Below are 17,425 nucleotides of genomic sequence, written 5' to 3' on the forward strand. Positions count from 1 at the left end.
ATTCGGGGGAGAACGAAAAAAATCTCGGGGATAGTAGACTGGCAGGGCTAATGAGAAGCAAAATCAGATGAAGAAACGCAGAGAGAATGTCTAGAACTCGGGAGAATAAACGAAAAAGACTTCGGGGACAGTAGACCGGCAGGGTTAATGAGAAGCAAAATGAAATAAAGAAACGTAAGAAAGACTAACGAGAAACGAAGAAACTCAGGGAGACCGTCTAGGATTCGCGCACGCTGGGAAGCCCCGAAGAACCGCGATGGATTGCTAATCTTGGCATAAGCCCTTGGAGTGACAAAACGGGACTTTTGCAGACGTAGAAAGAGGAGAGTTAAAAATAATCGCTCTCCACTTTCACATGTACAGTGATGGACAGAGTGGTTGCAACCCTTTCTCTCTTTAATAAGTTCAGAAATGTGCGTTTAGACTCAGGGTTACGTTCCAAAATCTTCTTCTCCGCGGAATAATTTACTCGACGGCCATTCCATTTTGCAGGTTCGTTCCCGGTCCATTTCTCGAGTAAAACTGTCCTCGGAGAGAATATTTTGAAGCGAAAACCTAAATCTAACGCGCGTTCCTAAACTCATTTAAGAAAAGAGTGTCGCAACCGTTCTGTCGCTGTACTTGAAAATGTTTTTACAAATGGGGTGGAAAGGGAATTAATTTCATTATTCGGAAATACGAAAAAAAAAATAATGGTTTGAATTCTCCGTGCTGCCTGAGGTATTCATCCCGCTTTTTGTTGGAAACGAGGGAAAATTACGAAATAAGTGGCGGAAATCCCGGAGACTCCGTAATTGAGGGCTAATGCAGGCGACCGGCAGGCGACCGGCAGGCGCACGTCATAACGCCTAACGACGGACGACACGATGGTGCGTCCCGTGGGTCACCCAGGGCTGTCAGGCTAGGGCTCTCTCGTTCTCTCTCTCCTTCTCTCTCTCTCTCTCTCCCTCGTCCCTTCTCCGCGTCCGTCTTTCCCTCTGTCCATCGCCGGCTGTTACAGCGGCACGGACTTCACCGGTTCACAACTATGCGCCTAGCGGTAGAACCTTTGAACGGTGCGCGCCGCGTGCGCCTACCTTTCCCCCCCGTTCGGGATCTTCCCGAACCCTCGGCTCTTCGTTCTTTTGCCTATCGTCCGTCTTACATCACGCGTCATCGGTCGGCTCGCTTCCCACGTCGTCGACGGCCTCTCTCTCTCTCTCTCTCTCCCCCCTTCTCTCTCTCTTTCTCTTTCTCTTATCGCGTGGAACGCGGCTGGTAAACAAACAAGTTGGACGCCGATTTTCCACCCCGAGACATCGTTAACAGACTTGGTCCTCGACGACGGGAAAAATCGGGACGTCGCGACCCGACGGTGACGAGGCGGCAAGGTGCTCGGAGTGATTTGCCGCCGTATTTGGGTATCGATTGTGTGCGGCACGCTAGTTATGTTCGAAACGTCGGGCACAGCTGAGAAGTGGAACGCCGCCGTCTCGTCGAGATCGGAGCCCGGAGCGACAGAATGAGAGCGCCGCTCGTGCTTTGCGTCGCCGCGGTTTTTCACACGATCTTCGTGGCTTCGCAAGGCAACGAGGATCACGAAGTAAGTACGAGTCGAACGACAAAGGGTAATTCTCCCCTTCAAAACTCGTGCACGCTCGGGGATTCGTCGTCCGAGGCTACGATTTCACCTCGGGTTTCTTCTTCGCGCTCTCTTTTCGTTGCGTCAAAAAATAGCAATTTAAGTGAAATCGCGATTTCAAGAAAATGATTCGCGCGGGTAATCGAGCCGGCAGCGCAACGTTTTTTAACCTGATTTGTCCTTTCTCAGTAGGTCATGGTTGTGTGGCACCTTTGAAACATTATCAGTCGTGTTATCCGTTTGCGTTATCGAATTCTAATTTAATATTTTCTTCTCCTCGCGCACCCCTAACGGTGTTTCATCTTTTATCTTAAAGCGTATTAACATTCGATCCGTGGGTATACAAGAAATATTATTTGACACTAAAAATCTCGCCTGAAATATGAAACATCGAAAAAATCTCGAGCGCACCGAAAATCTTCAACATTTATACATATTTTTGGAAAATGCATTTTTACTCTCACAACACATCTTGCGCTATGTCATTTCAGCCCAGTCATTTCTCGTCTCATGTAAAGAGAAAAGTTTTATATTTTTCAGAATCTTAACGTTTTATTCGGGGGCTTCCTAGGTTTTCAAGACTCTCGAAATCTTGAAAGGTCATTCGAGGATCATTCAGATTTCCTCAGAATACGCAAGAATTTTCGAACGACGAGTTCGAGGTCACTTGAGTTTTCATGGCTTCGAAAATCCCCGTAAAGATTCGAGTGATCGTCGCTAGCCAAGAATGTCCGGCATCTAAGGACTCGCGCTTGGTCCTTCCCCGCGTGGTTTTCGCTCGAAAATCTGTCTTCGCTACCGGCAGGCGGCTACGCCATTGACGGGAAACGATCTTGCGGCATGCCGTTTCTCAGAAGTAAACGCTCTACCCCTCCGCGCTCCCGGAGATCGCCGTTCCTCTTCTTCTCCGCCTCCGCGTTCTTCTTATCCACGCGTCAAATGCCGGCGCCCTTTGATGTCGCTGCGACCGTGTCAGCCTTTTACGTATCGCGCGCAGTCACGCCGGTCATCGATCTCTCCGTTTTAACGAATCGGACTCTTGATTGCGCAAAGCACAACACCGATCGCACTTATTTATTACGAAAAAAATTTCGCCTCGTGCAAAAGAGAAAAAGAAAAAAAGACCGGTCATTTGGATGCATCTGTACGACAAGGGACCAAGCGGCATTTTCGCGATTTTTGGTTTTTCTCTGGGAGTCTACGACCCTACGACACTACGATACGATCAGTGTAGAACCGGCCTTACAGATAAGAGTGTGAAATTGTATCTGGGGAGAAGCATAGTTGGATCATTATATTTGAAGTAACGTTGGTACAGAATCTTGTTTCTAATGTCCCGCGAAAGCTTCAGCGGAAAAGTAAGATGTTGATTTCGCATTGCAGAACCGCGTCCATTTGTCGTTCGATTTGATATCAGGATTATTCTGATTATATAGTAACGCTTCTAAACTTGCTACTTTTTTTTAGATACAAAATTCCACGACGACGCAAGATGTCGAGCGTGAGGCGAACCGCACAAAATTGTTACTGGAGGGAATTTTAAATTTTAACTTGACGACCGACTCGCTCGACGAGGAGGACAATTGCAAATACAGGAGGGAAGCTTATCGTTCGCGGATCAAACGCCGTACGACGCATCGCCCTCGTACGAAGTCGAACGCGAAATCGAGAAACTCGAAGGGCGATAAGATGCGACAGGCCGACCGCGTTTCTAACAAAACCGATTTTTATGAGACCAAGGACGAGGGCTTCGATGTGTCCCTTTGGAATCGCACGGAGAGAAACGCGGACGACATGCAGATCTACGATCACGAGTCTTTTCACGATTACTATCACAGAGGACTGGAGTCTCTCCTGAAAAGACTGATAGAAGCGCTGGAGAACAATTCCAGGGCGGACGATCCCAACGTGCCGAGCTCGAGTGCCGCGAGTAGCCTCGACGACGAAGATCACTGTCAGAAGTGGCTGAACAACTGGGAGAAGATCGAGAGGGCCTTTCCGGGTAAAAACGGAGCTCCACACGGAAAGGAAAATGTAGCTGTCGTAGCTAAAGACTGCATGTGGCAACTAAATTTCACTTGTAAAATATGAACAGCTATAATATTTAGTCGTGATAGCTAGATATTTTGCTACTGTGCCTATTGCATTGGGTGCGTCGGCATACCGTTTGCCGCGGTTTAGAAATTTATAGTTATGCCAGCAAAATATTTTTAGCAAATCATGGTTAGCTACGGTAGCGAACATTTTTTTTTTCGGCGCATAGTCGAGCTCGCTATGTGAATTTCACGAGAGAAATTCCTCACGTGGACGACGTGTTGCGCGTGTCCGCAGGATCAGTCGCCGATCTGCCAGCGTGCCCCTGCCTGTACCCGAACAACATCTTCTACGAGAACGAGATCTGGGACAACAAGCGACAAAAGAAGTTTCGGTGGCGCGACGTGAGCCACGACAAGGACCGGCTCACGATCTACAAGCCCGGCGCCGTTTACTGCGTGCTGACCCTACTGTCTCAGGAAAACGAGAGCGCTACCGTGCAGCACTGTTGCTACGATGAGAGCAGGAAGCTACTGACCCGCGGTTCCGGCGCCGGTACACCTTACATGATCAGCCCGGACATCTCGTCTCTACTGCACGACAAGATCGACCTGCTGCCCTGGCGGCTTTGCAACGGTGACTTTACGAGGTACGCGGTCTCACGCTCGACACGGACATCCCCCTCTTGTATATGTAAATTCGGTTCGCGAAACAATTTTTAAGACCGGCAGAATACAATGAAATTTCATTGTAATCAAATTGTAAAGAAAATTTTATTGTATACGATGAAACAGACAGAACTCCGCTGACCAGACGTATTGAAAAGATCGAACGGAATCGTATGAATAGAATGTTCAATAGTATTCGTACGCGTTCAATTCGTCTAATCCGACTCGCTCATATATTCCTCCTAGTGAGAAATGATTCGTCGATTGACGAGCCATTTCTCGCTGGGTTATATACTTTTAAAAAAATGTGCTCTTATGTATTTTTGTTACATTGCAGGTACAATGAAGTAAGAATACCGAATAATGACAATAAATGCGACATAAACCCGGATGACGAAGAGTATGAACATCAAGTGGAAGCAGCGAAAAATTATTGAGATACGATATTGTCGCGATTGTACCAAAAAGAAGCAACACCTACCTAATCTCCACTTCGATTGTGTTCTCAAAAGGGAGTAGCGTAACGAATTTATATTTATTTACCATTATTTCTTTAAGCATTCTAGTTTTATAACAGTATACCATGTTGAAAAGTCCACTCAAGAATGCCGTGTGCTGTTGGCCGTGTAAAAATTATTCTCTTTTCATTTTGCGTGACAAATTGTTATAATTACTTAATAATTAGTTAATAATCCATTAAGCAGTGATGGAGTATTAATAAAATTTATATTAACAACAGCTAATTATATTCCTCTCACTGAGCTGGGAGAAATGCGAAAGATGTGTGTATATGCGATATCACACGGTGTTTCGAACATCATACATTTGTAATTTATAGTTAGAACCATAGCTAACCAAGAAATTAATAAAATCTCTCGTTTCATACATTACATGGCTGTAGAAATTATGTCCTGTTTTGCGAAAACTTGACTAATACAGTCAACAGTATCTTACTACTTCTGACATATCAACATTCTCGAGTGTTGCTTCTAGGTCCGACATTTTGTTCGTTCTTTTGAGGATAATCCTTTCCTCCGATTTGGTATGAACAAGCGTGACCATATGTGAATCCAGCGAAAGCTATTTATTTAAAGCATGCACGTCGGTGGAAGTGAACCGAATTTAATGGAGGAATAAACTAAACTAATATAATTTCGTTTCTGTTTAGTTCAAGAGAGAAGAAAAGGACAGAAACTCTCAACGAGAATTGGTACTTTCAACGTGCTTCGAACGTTGATGTATAAATCCTATTTGATATAAAAAAAATTGTTTCAAAGCATTTGCAGCATCAAGTCAGTTATACATATAATAAAAATAAAATTTTTGATATATCAGTCAGTTGGATATAAGAAGTTTAAGGATCTACGAAGAAGATGAATAATCGTTAACGTCCATACCGGATCGTAAAGTACCAGTTCTCGTCCGATCACTGAAGTCAAGCGGTGCTGGGCACGGTTAGTACTTGGATGGGTGACCACTTGGGAATACCGTGTGATGTTAACTCTTTTTTTTTACATTTTTATTATTATAGCGAAGGAACAAATAATATCCGATAATTTCCGGGTCTTATTCATATTCATTAATTCAGCACCTGCAACATTTAGATAATTTGTAAAATTTAATTTGTACCAGTTACGACCGCTTGAAAAGGACCAAAACCCATGGTCGAAACGTCGCGATACTAAACCATTAAAATTGCCAGATATGGTCAACCAAATTTGATGTTAATTTTTGCTGGCGACCCTGAAGAATTTCTGATCAATTTAGATATGGTTTTGCCTTGTATGGTTCTGTTATTTAAAAAATTTTTAATGCAATAATAAACGCTACAAAAATCGTTATCCGACTAATATGAGTAATATATGAAAATTATTATTAAAGGCAGATATTATCTGTCGCTATAATAATGAAAAAAAAAAGTTAACATCACACGGTATTCCCAAGCGGTCACCCATCCAAGTACTAACCGTGCCCAGCACCGCTTGACTTCAGTGATCGGACGAGAACTGGTACTTTACGATCCGGTATGGACGTTAACGATTATATTCATCTTCTTCGTGGATTCTTAAGCTTCTTATATCCAAAGTTTCATTTTTATTATATTCTTTTATTTTGTTTTATAGCGACGGCTATGGTCTACTTGATGCTGCAAATGCTTTGAAGCGTCTTCTCTTCCGTCTTTCTTTCCTAAAAGGAAGGAGAAGAGTGTTTCGAGAATTTGTAGCATCAAGTGATGATTATCATAAAAATCATCAGTACGGAAAGTCTAAAATCATGGGATCTTTCCTTCTATATGAAAACTTGCGTGCTACCGTAGCACAGATATAGACCAAAAAGGAGCATTTTACCATCTCGAAAAGTGGATGTGGCTACGTAGTTCCCACGTTCGCGATAAAATGGATCATGGCGTTGTGAATCAAGCGCTGCGCCCTCCTAGCGGTATCCTCCAGTATTTTCTCTAAAATCCTAAAATGATATCGAAGTCAGGAAGGAAAAACAATTCAAGCCTGAGAGAAATTTTCTTTCAGCCAGGAAGTTCAGTAATCTGAACTGTCGCATTGTTGGATAAGCGAATCGGCAATTTGGTGCACGAATAGTTCTTTGAAACTTTTGTTTTCTCGTCTCAAAAACTGCAGACACTATAGCACGAGGAATCTTCACAGTCTCCTCCCCCCCTACCAAACGTAAAGTACGTATGTATACACGTTTACCCCACATGTAATGTAAAAAAATATGTGGTTGTGTCAGTGGAGGAAGAGTATAGTCGGTCGTCATAGTTACCGCTTACAAACGCAAGGCAGCAGCGATTGTACACTTGTCAAATGTACCGTAAAGTCAGAGTTAAGTTGCTTGCAACGCAAGAGTCATTCACTCGATACTTGAACTTGCATCGTTTAACATCGCGTGACCGATAAACGAAATGGATTGGACTACCGATCTCGAGATCACTTCGAAGAAGGTAATTTCAGAAGGACTTCCTTCATTCCGATACGACACCGACGACTGACTTCGTCAATTGTCTAAGAATCTGATATTTCTACACGGAGAGAAAAAGTTGTTGACATGACGAAGTATGTTCAGTTGGCAGTATTTCTTTAATTCAAAGATATATTTTTTAAGTTAAACACACGTCATTTAATGAAACATATTTTTGTGAATAAACTGTGAAATATTTGCTTGACAGCCTGTGATCGCTGCATACAGTCGAATCGAGATTTTTCTTATTCAACAATTTTTTTTCTCAGTGTAAGGTATTCAAAGCTACGCTTGTACAAAATGCAATTTGCAGCTGCTACCTCGCCTGGGTAGACGCGCGGGTCAGAGTAACTTGACGGAGGAGAACAAGTCCGACGATGATCCTCTGGAGAGCCCTATCTCTTTATCATCTGGAAAGTCAGTATCTATGCAAAGACCGGTAGCTCCACCTCGATTGAGGAAAACCGGCTGGGGCGACGAATTGAAAAGCGGCAAGTAAGTAAGCACGTAATTAATACAAAGCTAATATGAGTCTGAGGCGGGGATGGATGAGCGATACAAATATTCAACGTTCTTTTCTCCCCTTTTTCGTCTATGTGCAATGAAACTGTTCGTGCAGCAGACTTCAAGTCTCGGAAATAGAAGAAAAAAGTTTACTGCACACAACAAGTAAGAAAAGAGAAGAAAAAAACATTGAGAAATTTTTATCGCACGTACATCCTTAAGATTCACACAGAGCTTGTATTAAATGTACAGTATATAATAATCCAAGGAGAACAGAAAAGTATATTAATTTGAAATCAAAATAGTGTCAATTTGATGTCAATTATTGATCAAATTTACGTCATGTTTCGATCATGACGGAAATCTCGATCTCAGACAACAAACCTGATTGTATATTAGCTCTTTTTTTATCGTATCTTTTCAGAAAATATGCACATTTCTTAGTTTGTTCATACTTTGACATTATTTTAACTTTTCCGTTTTCCTTGGAAAGCGAGCCAATCGATTCAACTTATTCTGTGATAAATTCAAATCGTTTACAACGATAAAATATTTAAAGAAGTAAACATAATAGAAGATAATAAACGTATATAGATTAAAATAAATTTGTTAACCTTTAAGGACGACTAGTTAAGCAACATCTTTTTCATTATCACAGATCAAGGGCGGCGCCAAGCTTCATCGAACAGTGAGTACAATGCACAAAAATGACGAATCAAGTACCTAGCTATTGACGAACTATTTCTTAGGGAGCGTTTTCGAGCGGTCGAAAAGGAGCAGCAAGAAGACGGTAAGCTGATTTCGGTCGAGCTGTATGAGGAGTTTGCACACAGACAGGCAGGAATGCCTGAACATTTCTACAATATGTTCTATAATTATGGAAATGGGGACAGGTATCTCTGCCTGTCCGTTTACATTGTTCAATCAGAAATTCTATTTCCAATTCAGATCAATTATTTATTCAACTTCGAATGATAATCTAAATATAGAAAAATTTAGATTGGTTATTATTTCTCTTTATCACTCACGCTTTCCTCCGTATTATTGAGCTTTCCGTTCGTAGATATTCCAGTTATACCCGACTTGGACGAGATTCAGGAAGACAATATCTCGTCTGAGATTGCAAGCGCTCCTATGTAAGTGTTCATTTAGATTGTTTTAAGGTGTATATAAAAAAAATTGAATTAAAATTCCGACGCAAAACTCGCGTGTAATTTATAAATGATAAATTAAACGAACCCACCGAGTGGAGTTCGATTTGAATTGTGCCCGATATCTCGTCCGGATGGAAAATGTAGTCGTCTATCACCAATGGAGCAGCACGACTACATTCTCCATCCGGAAGAGATTGGGCATAATTATAATTCTAGCAAATATATTAAAATAATTAAATCTTTCTTGCAACAAAGAGAAAAAGAAAGGGAGGGAGAATTATTGAAAATTATAAATTGCAACAGTCCGTTTTGCCAACAATTGTTTCGCATTTTTAATACAGCTCGTAATATTTCATAATTATGTGACTAATATTACGTCAGTAAAGAGAAATTTGTTTGTATCTTGGGATATTATTTCTAGAGTCAACGCAAACAGGGTGACTGCGTACGCAGAATTGGACACTGATTTGGTAAAAGATGCTGCATACACATCGTTGGACGGCGTCAGCCTTTCTCTCCTCGCGGACAAGCTGTACAATGAAAATTTAGTGAAGGAACCGGACGAGGTTTGGAACTGGAATCTCCTTTTCACGCAAATTTCTTCGGAGATCAATAGCGAGACGCAGAAAAAGATCGAGGCCTAAAGACGCGTTAGATCGCGAGAATCAAGAATATTTTTCAGAGAGCACCCTTACTCAAGTTTTGAGTATTCTTTTCCGTAAGGGCACTTTTGTACCTTGAAATAAAAATAACAATTTCGCGCACATAACGTGTACTTGTAAATTATTTCCTTGAAACTTGGAAATGGTCCTAGACGTCAAAATAGCTTATATATTTTTAAGAGTTTTCGTCCGCCATGCGCGAGTTTATTACTGTATTATTGTATAGCTTATAGTCCTCGTAATTTCGAATTTTATTTTATTTCCTCTTCGCGTATGAATATATCTGTGTTTCTGCGACATTCGTCTCCTGTTATGCTCAACTTTACTATTTTTTATTAGCAGGCTTCAAAGTAGCAAAGTAGCAGATTGTTGCTATCTGCACTTTAACTCCATTATGTTTCTATAGTTTATATATGCAATAAGTACATCATTATTATTATTAAATTAAGCTGACCATCGCCAAATCGAGTGCTGCAAAAACTTGCATTCCTTTTCTCTCGCGAGATGGTGAAAATATCTAAATATTTTTCGCAAAAAGTGTTCTCTATTAAAAACACGGCCAGTTAAGGTCGACTAAAAGCTCAATTATTGTTATTTATTACTGGCAACCTAATGAGATTTCTATCTTTGAATTTACAAGTTCAAAAAAGGTTTTTTTAAAGGGCAAAAAAATGGCGTACCGACATCTGCGGTGCCTGCATATGGAAGCGACAAATTACCTCGTCTGACCTATTCGATTGCCCCCCAATTTGGAAATCGCGGTACTTCGAGGAGTGACGTGAAGACTCGGACCGTGCAGGCGTGCAGATCCGTGGTCGTGGAGCCGAGCCACGAAGATGCATGCGCAATCGGGAGTCTGACACTCAAAGCTAATTGAAGCTTACGACAACGTGACAACACCCACTGAGCAGATCTGCCATAGCTCTACGTTAGCGATCAATGTTCAGTTGTGCCATCACTAGCACACGCTTCCAGTAGCTACACTCCTTTGGGCGGTATATAAACCAACAGACCTATACGGGAGCGCATGCGAGAAACCGACTCATTTTGTCTCCAATGTAGCTTTTCGCTCGCCCGCGATCGAGCATCGTCCCGCGCGATTCCACGAGATGCCTTGCGAACCTGAGACGTCGTTGTCGCGTCGTTAACAACAATCTCGCGCTTATTATTTGCAAAATCGAGCGCGGCGAGGACCGCTCATTGAGACAATAGCCATCTAGTGGTAGACCCCGCCACTGCTTTTGTCAAGAAAAATAAACGAAAGCGCTGTTCGCGCGCCGTTCGCGGTACACATCAGCACTATTTGTAGCTGTGCAAGAGCACGCAGACCAACGCAGACGTGACGAGTGTGCGATGTGATGCGATGTGACACGATGGGAAAGTACAACTGACCTCTGAAAGCACGAGAAGGATGAGCGAGCATTTGGGAAATAGTCATGGGACTATTAGTGAGGACTGAACCGAGACTGTAAAATCGGATTCATCGTGTGACTTGACGATCAATTCCCCGATTGATCGCTCGCCTGCCCTTCAACAACGTGTCCGAACACGTTCGTCGAACTCGCCGACGAAACGTGGGGACCGCTTTGTTGTTTTTCAGAACTGTTCGGGAGACACGTTCATGATGATCGTCGATGATCCTCGATAAAGGCGAGCTTAATCTGAACCTGAACCGATCCTGTGATCGACAATTTTTGCACTATGACAATCAATCGATCTATCGTTCAACTAATTAATTAACGTTTTTTTTATCTCCGTTGTCGCACGCGAAGGATACAGAGTATGCTGTTAATTCTCAACGTGTCGGAGTTCAGAGGTAAGCGTCACGCGGCGAAAAGCTGCCGCTTTGCGATTGTCTAGCGAGCGTGTTATCGTATTATAGATACCATATCAATTTGAGATGCAATCCCGGTTTAATTAACTGACGCCGATTTAAAGTTCTGACAAGCGTGTTAATCTGTGTGATTTTTATCCCAGTTGTTTAAGCCTTTTGCAAAGCATATCGAAGAGGCGGCGACATGTTCCGGGACGCTCAGAAAATCGTCGTGGAGGACGGGCTCGCCCCGTCCGCGCCGTATGTCATAAACGTCCGAATGGAGGACCTGTTGGAGAAGCTGAAGCTGTTGAACTACGACGCGGAATTCGTGCAGGAGCTAAAAATGAAACCGATCAATAGGTAAGATATCGGCAATGTTGTCTGCAATATGCTCCATTTAATATCTGATAAGATAATTGTAAACATCGAAAACACACAGGCATCACTTTGTAATTCCAACGAATCCCGGCGAGCAATTTTACACGTTCACTTGCCTGGCCGTGTGGCTGATTAGGAGAGTGGGGAGGAGCTTCGAAATGCCGCAAGAATCGGACGATCCCAATTCCACGATAGCCCTGATCTTGGATTATCTCAGGGAGATCGATATACCCGTGGAGTTCCCGCCAAACAAACTTAAGCAGGGCAGCGGTGAGCACGCGGTGTACGTTTTGGATAATTTGGCTGATAACGCTTTGAAAGTGGCAGAATTCAAGTGGAAAAGGTACAGCAGCTTTTGTCGCAAAAGTTACAAACGAATTGTTGAATCACAATTAACGACACTAGGGTGAATATTCCGCCTGACGAGCCCACCCCGGAACCAGAAATCGAGGACGACGACGCGGAGTTGATCTTGGAGAAAGTGGAGGAGGAAATGATGGCCGAATATGACGACGAGGAGGATCAGGACATCTTACACATAGATGACATTACGAAGCTTTACGGGCAAAATGCTGTAGATAAATTCTTATTCTGGGAGAGGAGAATTATGTAATAGCGAACGATACCGTTGTAGGATTGTCAACTGGGCCTATTTACGTTTCAGAGCGAGACGCAAAAGCTGGACAGCATTTTGGAGTCTACGACTAACAGGGAAGAGTGGCAATTGGAATTGGAAAAGGTTCTACCCCGTTTAAAAGTGACCGTTAAGACAGGTAATGTTTCCGTGGGAAAATCGACTGGCTAGAACGAGCGCGACTGCATAGCGTAATACGTTGCAGACTCGAGAGACTGGAGAGCGCATCTCGAGCAGATGAAACAATTGCGCGGGAATATCGCGACCAATCTGAGCGGTACGAAGACGCACTTGAGCAAAATCTACACCGACATCGGGAATACCTTGGACAAGATCAAAACTAGAGAAACCTACCTCAACAGGCAGCTCGAGCCGTCCTTAACGGAATACCGCTCGCTGCAAGTGAGAGTTTAATTATATTGTTAGATATTTTTTTCAAGTAATAATCTTTTCTTCGTCAGTAAATAACTAACAGAAAATTGATACTATTCGACACAACTGGCTATAATTTACAAGAAATTTATTGCAAAAAATAGCCTCAGCCAAGATTTGAAACTGGACCTCATACTCGCATTTTCGCGACTGTTCTTTCGAACTTTGAACAGCGCTCTGATTTGCCGCAATAGAGTTTTTCTAATTAAAGCCAGTTTGAATGATTTCGATTTTTTTATATTTCTATTCTTTACGTATACGGAGTGACATATTTCATCATCGATCCAGGAAGACTTGTCGAAAGTCAAGGAGCAGTACAGAGACGTTAGCGGCGGCGTTACCGAACGAACGCGAGCTCTTAATAAATTAATGGAGGAGCTGGAACACGTGAAGAGAGAGATGGACGAGAGAGGATCCAGCATGACGGACGGCAGTGAGTATAAAGTCGTCACTCCGTCGGGCACGGGCGTCTAATTTCACTCTAAAATCTTGGCAGCGCCGCTCATCAATATAAAGAAGACGATCACGAGGATGAGGAACGAGATCGCCGAGATGAACATTCGTATCGGCGTGCTGGAGTACAGCTTGATGTGCGCGCGAGTACGGGATCGCACGCAGCTGCGAGAGGACATGAACAGCACGAGTACCTCCGTAATAATTTAACGCACGTCGCGCGCGTTTTCTGCTATTCGTATTCGCACGCTTTAATCCGTCCGGCACGTGTAATGTCACGTGCGAATGTCTAGTCACGAGTATTGTCAACACGGGTCCAATTATTCCGCCTCTGTCGCGGTTGCGACGTACGCAAACTGGAACCGCAAGGTTCCGCCGCGGTAATTACACGGATTTACACACTTTGTACGTTTATACTTAGCTCGCAATTGCGAACATTGTGATTGTCTGTTGACACCGTCACCGAGTTTGAATTAAATAAAGAGAGCTCTTCATTTTTTATTTATTAATCTCAACTCACTCTTGTGCCTTATCTGACTCGAAATACCCCCCTCACTTCCCGCTCTTTCCGCAACCTGTCAACATCGGTTGGCTCTGTCGACTGTACGTGCCGCAGCGTTTAATTCAATTACAATTAAGTAAGGCGTATCCCTCGTTCTTTTTTTTTTACCCAACGATCTCAACCCGATCTTGTCTTATCTAACTCGAAACATCCTCCTCCGCGCTTTCTACGATCTGTCAACATCGGTTGCCTCTGTTGACTGCACCGCGTGTCGCAGTGTTTAAGTCAATTAAATAAAGTGCTGTCCATTTTTTTTCTTACTCAACAATCTTAACTCGCTCTTGTCTTATCTGACACGAAACAACCTCCTTTTAGCGACTGTTTTTTTTCCGCGGATATCGCGACCCTAGAAATTGTTGATCGTTGACCGATCGACGCGTGCACATACACGCGAGGATGACAAAAGAATAGCGTGCGTACGTGTGTGTGCGCGCCGCGTCACCCAAATCTGCGTCCGCGGCTCGCGGCGATTCGCGCGCGACTCGCGATCAGTCGGCGCGCGAGACTCGCGTGTACTCGCGCATTGCGTCGCGCGGTTCGAATCGACGTCGGGTGCCGGCGAGACGAAGAAGGCGTATCTCGATTTCAGGATCAACAGGTGCGTAAAAAGAAACCCTTGGCTTCGGTTGATCTACGCAATCCGGCTTATCGGATTCCCCGAATTTGCTCCGTTAATATCGATGCTATGTCGAGATGGGACAACACGAGACGATCGCCGAAAACGACATTACGATCGTTACAAATTATCCAGTTATCTCGTACGTACATCGGAGGATTCGATCATTCTGATCAGAATCACGGAACACCCTTGTTTGTCGATCCAGAGATTGATGCATTACTTTTATCGTTCGCCGCGAACAAAAAAAAACTTTACCGACGATGAGTGTTTGCAATTACGTGCTGTTATAATAAAAGTGCTAATCGGTATGTATCAGTGGGAACGATAAGAGAATAATAAATGCGCCGCTTATTACACGCTTGGTATCGTCGGTCAATTTGTGTTTTACAAAAACCAACGGAAATTTTGTTTTTAAGAGACTTTAAGGAACGGACCTTTTTGTTTTCCAACGAAATCGCGTTCTTTATGCAATCGATTCTTACGATTAATTAGAAAACGCAAACACGAAAATTACGAACGAACGTGTTGCGTGTTTTATTAAACCGTAATCACGCAACGCGAACACTGCAAAACGAACAGACAGTGAGCCTGCGAGTGTCTCTCTATCTCTAATCGTGCAGCAGGATGCGATATCTTTTTGTCGGATGTGCCTGCATCGCGTTACGCAATTACCGGAGAGAGATTTTCTCCTCGACGCTTTCACCTTCACAATTTCTTCGCATTTTCGCGACGCGTACATCGTGCGTTTTAGCGACCTTGCTGGCGTATTGAATCAGTATATATTTTAAACTATAACAATACTAGTAATGGGGGGGATGAAATAATAAATATAAATAATATAATAGATAACAAATATATAATGGGAATAAATAATTAATAATTTCTTCCCATGTTTGTGTTGTAAGCTTTATCGTCGAGTGTGTTTTGTATGTTATATAAAGAGGAGATAAAGTATCAGAAGATGAACTACAGATTCAACCTTACGGAAATAAATTAGTTCTAATTTAAATATGTTTTTTTTGCGTGGGTAAAATATGTAAATGAATCCACATAAGTCACGAGCACGTCGATGAATCATGGAGTAAAAAATAGAGTTCACTTCGCAATATAGTGGACATAGCTGCCACTAATAAATGTTTGAAGTGTTACGTAAACCAGTTCTAAGATCACAAAAAGCAGCTATTAGGTTTAATCTCGTTTTCGTTGAGCAATGACGTAGAAAAGAGAGATGCGATATCAGTTGATTCGACGAGTGTACTTCGACCTAAAGACTTAACTTTGTTATTAACAGGTTTTGCGGATTTTGTGCTATTCCTCGGTTGAACTTTACTCCTGCGGAGCCCGAGAAATGTTAACACGAGAAATCAATCGAATAATTCCTTTCGACTTCCAGAGCGATTCTCGAAATAAGCTAATTAAAAATTGGAAGATTCTTACAAGTCGCCAGAAGTAATTAAAAACATGAGAACTTTTTTGACCATGTCTGGCAAGTTTAATATAGTTGAAATTCACAACGTTTCGACCACGGTTTTTGGTCCTTTTCAAGCGACTTGTAAGAATCTTCCAATTTTTATATCACACCATTGACCTCAAACATAGTGGCTCCACGTACTGATGGCTTCTTCAAATTTATCACGAACGAATACGGTCATCTCCAAACAACGCGACTGAAATCCTGAATTGACTTCAATCACAAACTTCGCAAATCTAATTAAGAGCTCATTTTTCTACTACGATGCCGAAGAGCTGAACTACTACCACCACAGCTCGACTTATACTTCCACAACAGTCACACCAGATCACTTGAAAAGGACCAAAAACCGTGGTCGAAACGTTGTGAATTTCAACTACCTATATTAAACTTGCCAGACATGGTCAAGAAAGTTCTCATGTTTAAGTTAATTAACTTGTGATTTATTTTGCGAATATTCATCGTCGACTGCATGATACTCTCGAAGCAGTATTCGATTTCAACATCCGTTCGATGTATCAGTCGAAAGAATCGTATATAAGCACGTTTTTATCTAGGCTTCTTGTGCGAATCGCGCATTTGTTCTTTCACGTATCTCTCACGCCTGCAATAATCGCACGTACAAATCTGAATTTTGCAGTCAAGGATGCTTATTATTTGTATATATTTAGTAATGTAGCTATAAAAACTTCTACATTTTTCCCATTCGCAATTCCATCATTTTTTGTAATAAGCTATAATTAGTCTTTATTAATGTGTTATCTGATTAATATTATGTTTCTATGTGAATTAATGTCCGTTTTATCATGCTTCGCATTCAACAAGTAAATTAGTCTTGAAGTTTTCTTCGACACGGAAACTGCACGTCGTATCTAATCGAAATGGTTGAAACAGTCGAAATGGTCGATCAAGTCGAAAGGGTCAATTTAATAAAGGACGGCGCGGATGTAAAGTAAGGGAAAGCGCTTAGGGTAAAGCCGAAAGAAACGTCGCGAATGTTAAGGAGGACAATAATTGGGATCGCAAACAGGTGCAGGTTACAGCTCATCTCGCAAAGATCTCGATATTTCTAACACGGACGTGGTACATGATTTTCCTTAGTCCTTGATTTCTAATTCACCTTAATTCATCAAAGGGGCCAGCATCTCATCTCTGCTTGCAAGCCGCTCGCCATCCATCGATAGTGCGTAGAAAAAAAACGAAATTACGTGTACGAATTCTAGAATTGTATTCAAAGTTCTTCTCATGTTGTTTTCTTTAATCAACGATATTTCTTGGACCGTCGCGTCGCCTCAATCGGTTTCGTTCGGATTCGCACGCATTCGACTCGCTTTTGATTCGATAAATGTGTAATTACCGAATTGTTTAGCAACGTGTTGTGTTTCAATCCAGAAAAGTTGAGAAAATGTTAATTTCGACGGATAACCCAAGTGAATTGTCA

The 17,425-nt window shown here is 42.4% G+C and overlaps 4 protein-coding genes and 1 long non-coding RNA gene across 11 annotated transcripts in view; 4 read left to right on the plus strand and 1 right to left on the minus strand.

The window, feature by feature from the left end:
* Window positions 1-1,098: 1,098 nt before the first annotated feature.
* Window positions 1,099-6,934, plus strand: LOC105561155. 5 transcript variants are annotated; one of them, XR_001008884.1, is made up of 6 exons: window positions 1,099-1,582; window positions 3,089-3,623; window positions 3,953-4,304; window positions 4,661-5,533; window positions 6,447-6,762; window positions 6,852-6,934. XR_001008884.1 is itself a non-coding variant. In XM_012010901.1 (4 exons), exons 1-4 carry the CDS (start codon window positions 1,502-1,504, stop codon window positions 4,758-4,760), a joined length of 1,068 nt encoding a protein of 355 aa, XP_011866291.1. In that variant the 5' UTR covers window positions 1,099-1,501; the 3' UTR covers window positions 4,761-5,890. The 5 variants fall into 5 exon arrangements, 1 of the variants encoding a protein (XP_011866291.1); XR_001008886.1 differs by lacking the exon at window positions 6,447-6,762 and having other exon boundaries at window positions 6,852-6,874; XR_001008885.1 differs by lacking the exon at window positions 6,852-6,934 and having other exon boundaries at window positions 6,447-6,778.
* LOC105561154 (intraflagellar transport protein 43 homolog B) lies at window positions 6,912-9,722 on the plus strand. The gene is made up of 6 exons (XM_012010900.1): window positions 6,912-7,282; window positions 7,613-7,794; window positions 8,462-8,491; window positions 8,553-8,593; window positions 8,867-8,939; window positions 9,379-9,722. The coding sequence occupies exons 1-6, from the start codon at window positions 7,244-7,246 to the stop codon at window positions 9,599-9,601; spliced, it is 588 nt and encodes a 195-aa protein (XP_011866290.1). The 5' UTR covers window positions 6,912-7,243; the 3' UTR covers window positions 9,602-9,722.
* A 403-nt stretch (window positions 9,723-10,125) lies between these two features.
* The window catches only part of LOC105561153, a 12,137-nt gene continuing 4,837 nt past the window's right edge, over window positions 10,126-17,425 (minus strand). Inside the window, exons 2-3 of the long non-coding RNA XR_001008883.1 lie at window positions 16,362-16,364; window positions 10,126-10,136 (exon numbers count right to left, since the gene is read on the minus strand). This is a non-coding gene — a long non-coding RNA (uncharacterized LOC105561153). The remainder of the gene's footprint in view (window positions 10,137-16,361; window positions 16,365-17,425) is intronic.
* LOC105561152 (intraflagellar transport protein 57 homolog) lies at window positions 10,896-13,847 on the plus strand. 2 transcript variants are annotated; one of them, XR_001008882.1, is made up of 8 exons: window positions 10,896-11,435; window positions 11,597-11,795; window positions 11,875-12,156; window positions 12,219-12,387; window positions 12,478-12,586; window positions 12,653-12,849; window positions 13,142-13,312; window positions 13,376-13,459. XR_001008882.1 is itself a non-coding variant. In XM_012010899.1 (8 exons), exons 2-8 carry the CDS (start codon window positions 11,638-11,640, stop codon window positions 13,540-13,542), a joined length of 1,227 nt encoding a protein of 408 aa, XP_011866289.1. In that variant the 5' UTR covers window positions 10,897-11,435; window positions 11,597-11,637; the 3' UTR covers window positions 13,543-13,847. The 2 variants fall into 2 exon arrangements, 1 of the variants encoding a protein (XP_011866289.1); XM_012010899.1 differs by having other exon boundaries at window positions 10,897-11,435; window positions 13,168-13,312; window positions 13,376-13,847.
* Window positions 14,379-17,425, plus strand: part of LOC105561151 (protein croquemort-like) — a 13,313-nt gene continuing 10,266 nt past the window's right edge. Inside the window, exon 1 of one of the 2 annotated variants that reach the window (XM_012010898.1) lies at window positions 14,379-14,492. Coding sequence is in view for 1 of the 2 variants with exons in the window: in XM_012010896.1 (XP_011866286.1) it covers window positions 16,884-16,936 (53 nt within the window). In the remaining variant the exon portion in view is untranslated. Of the gene's footprint in view, window positions 14,493-16,868; window positions 16,937-17,425 lie in introns of those variants that run through there. The other variant, XM_012010896.1, reaches the window with a different exon arrangement.

This window comes from Vollenhovia emeryi, unplaced genomic scaffold (assembly GCF_000949405.1).
Source record: "Vollenhovia emeryi isolate VEMERY1.0 unplaced genomic scaffold, V.emery_V1.0 DF939210.1, whole genome shotgun sequence".
Taxonomy (NCBI): domain Eukaryota; kingdom Metazoa; phylum Arthropoda; class Insecta; order Hymenoptera; family Formicidae; genus Vollenhovia; species Vollenhovia emeryi.

Coding starts and splice junctions, on each gene's coding strand:
- LOC105561154 (XM_012010900.1), top strand. CDS start 7,244: ATGGATTGGACTACCGATCTCGAGATCACTTCGAAGAAG. Junction 8,492..8,552: donor GCGCCAAGCTTCATCGAACA/GTGAGTACAATG, acceptor ACTATTTCTTAG/GGAGCGTTTTCGAGCGGTCG. Junction 8,940..9,378: donor GAGATTGCAAGCGCTCCTAT/GTAAGTGTTCAT, acceptor TATTATTTCTAG/AGTCAACGCAAACAGGGTGA.
- LOC105561152 (XM_012010899.1), top strand. CDS start 11,638: ATGTTCCGGGACGCTCAGAAAATCGTCGTGGAGGACGGGCTCGCCCCG. Junction 12,157..12,218: donor GCAGAATTCAAGTGGAAAAG/GTACAGCAGCTT, acceptor TAACGACACTAG/GGTGAATATTCCGCCTGACG. Junction 12,587..12,652: donor AAAAGTGACCGTTAAGACAG/GTAATGTTTCCG, acceptor AATACGTTGCAG/ACTCGAGAGACTGGAGAGCG.
- LOC105561155 (XM_012010901.1), top strand. CDS start 1,502: ATGAGAGCGCCGCTCGTGCTTTGCGTCGCCGCGGTTTTTCACACGATC. Junction 1,583..3,088: donor AAGGCAACGAGGATCACGAA/GTAAGTACGAGT, acceptor ACTTTTTTTTAG/ATACAAAATTCCACGACGAC. Junction 3,624..3,952: donor GATCGAGAGGGCCTTTCCGG/GTAAAAACGGAG, acceptor GCGTGTCCGCAG/GATCAGTCGCCGATCTGCCA.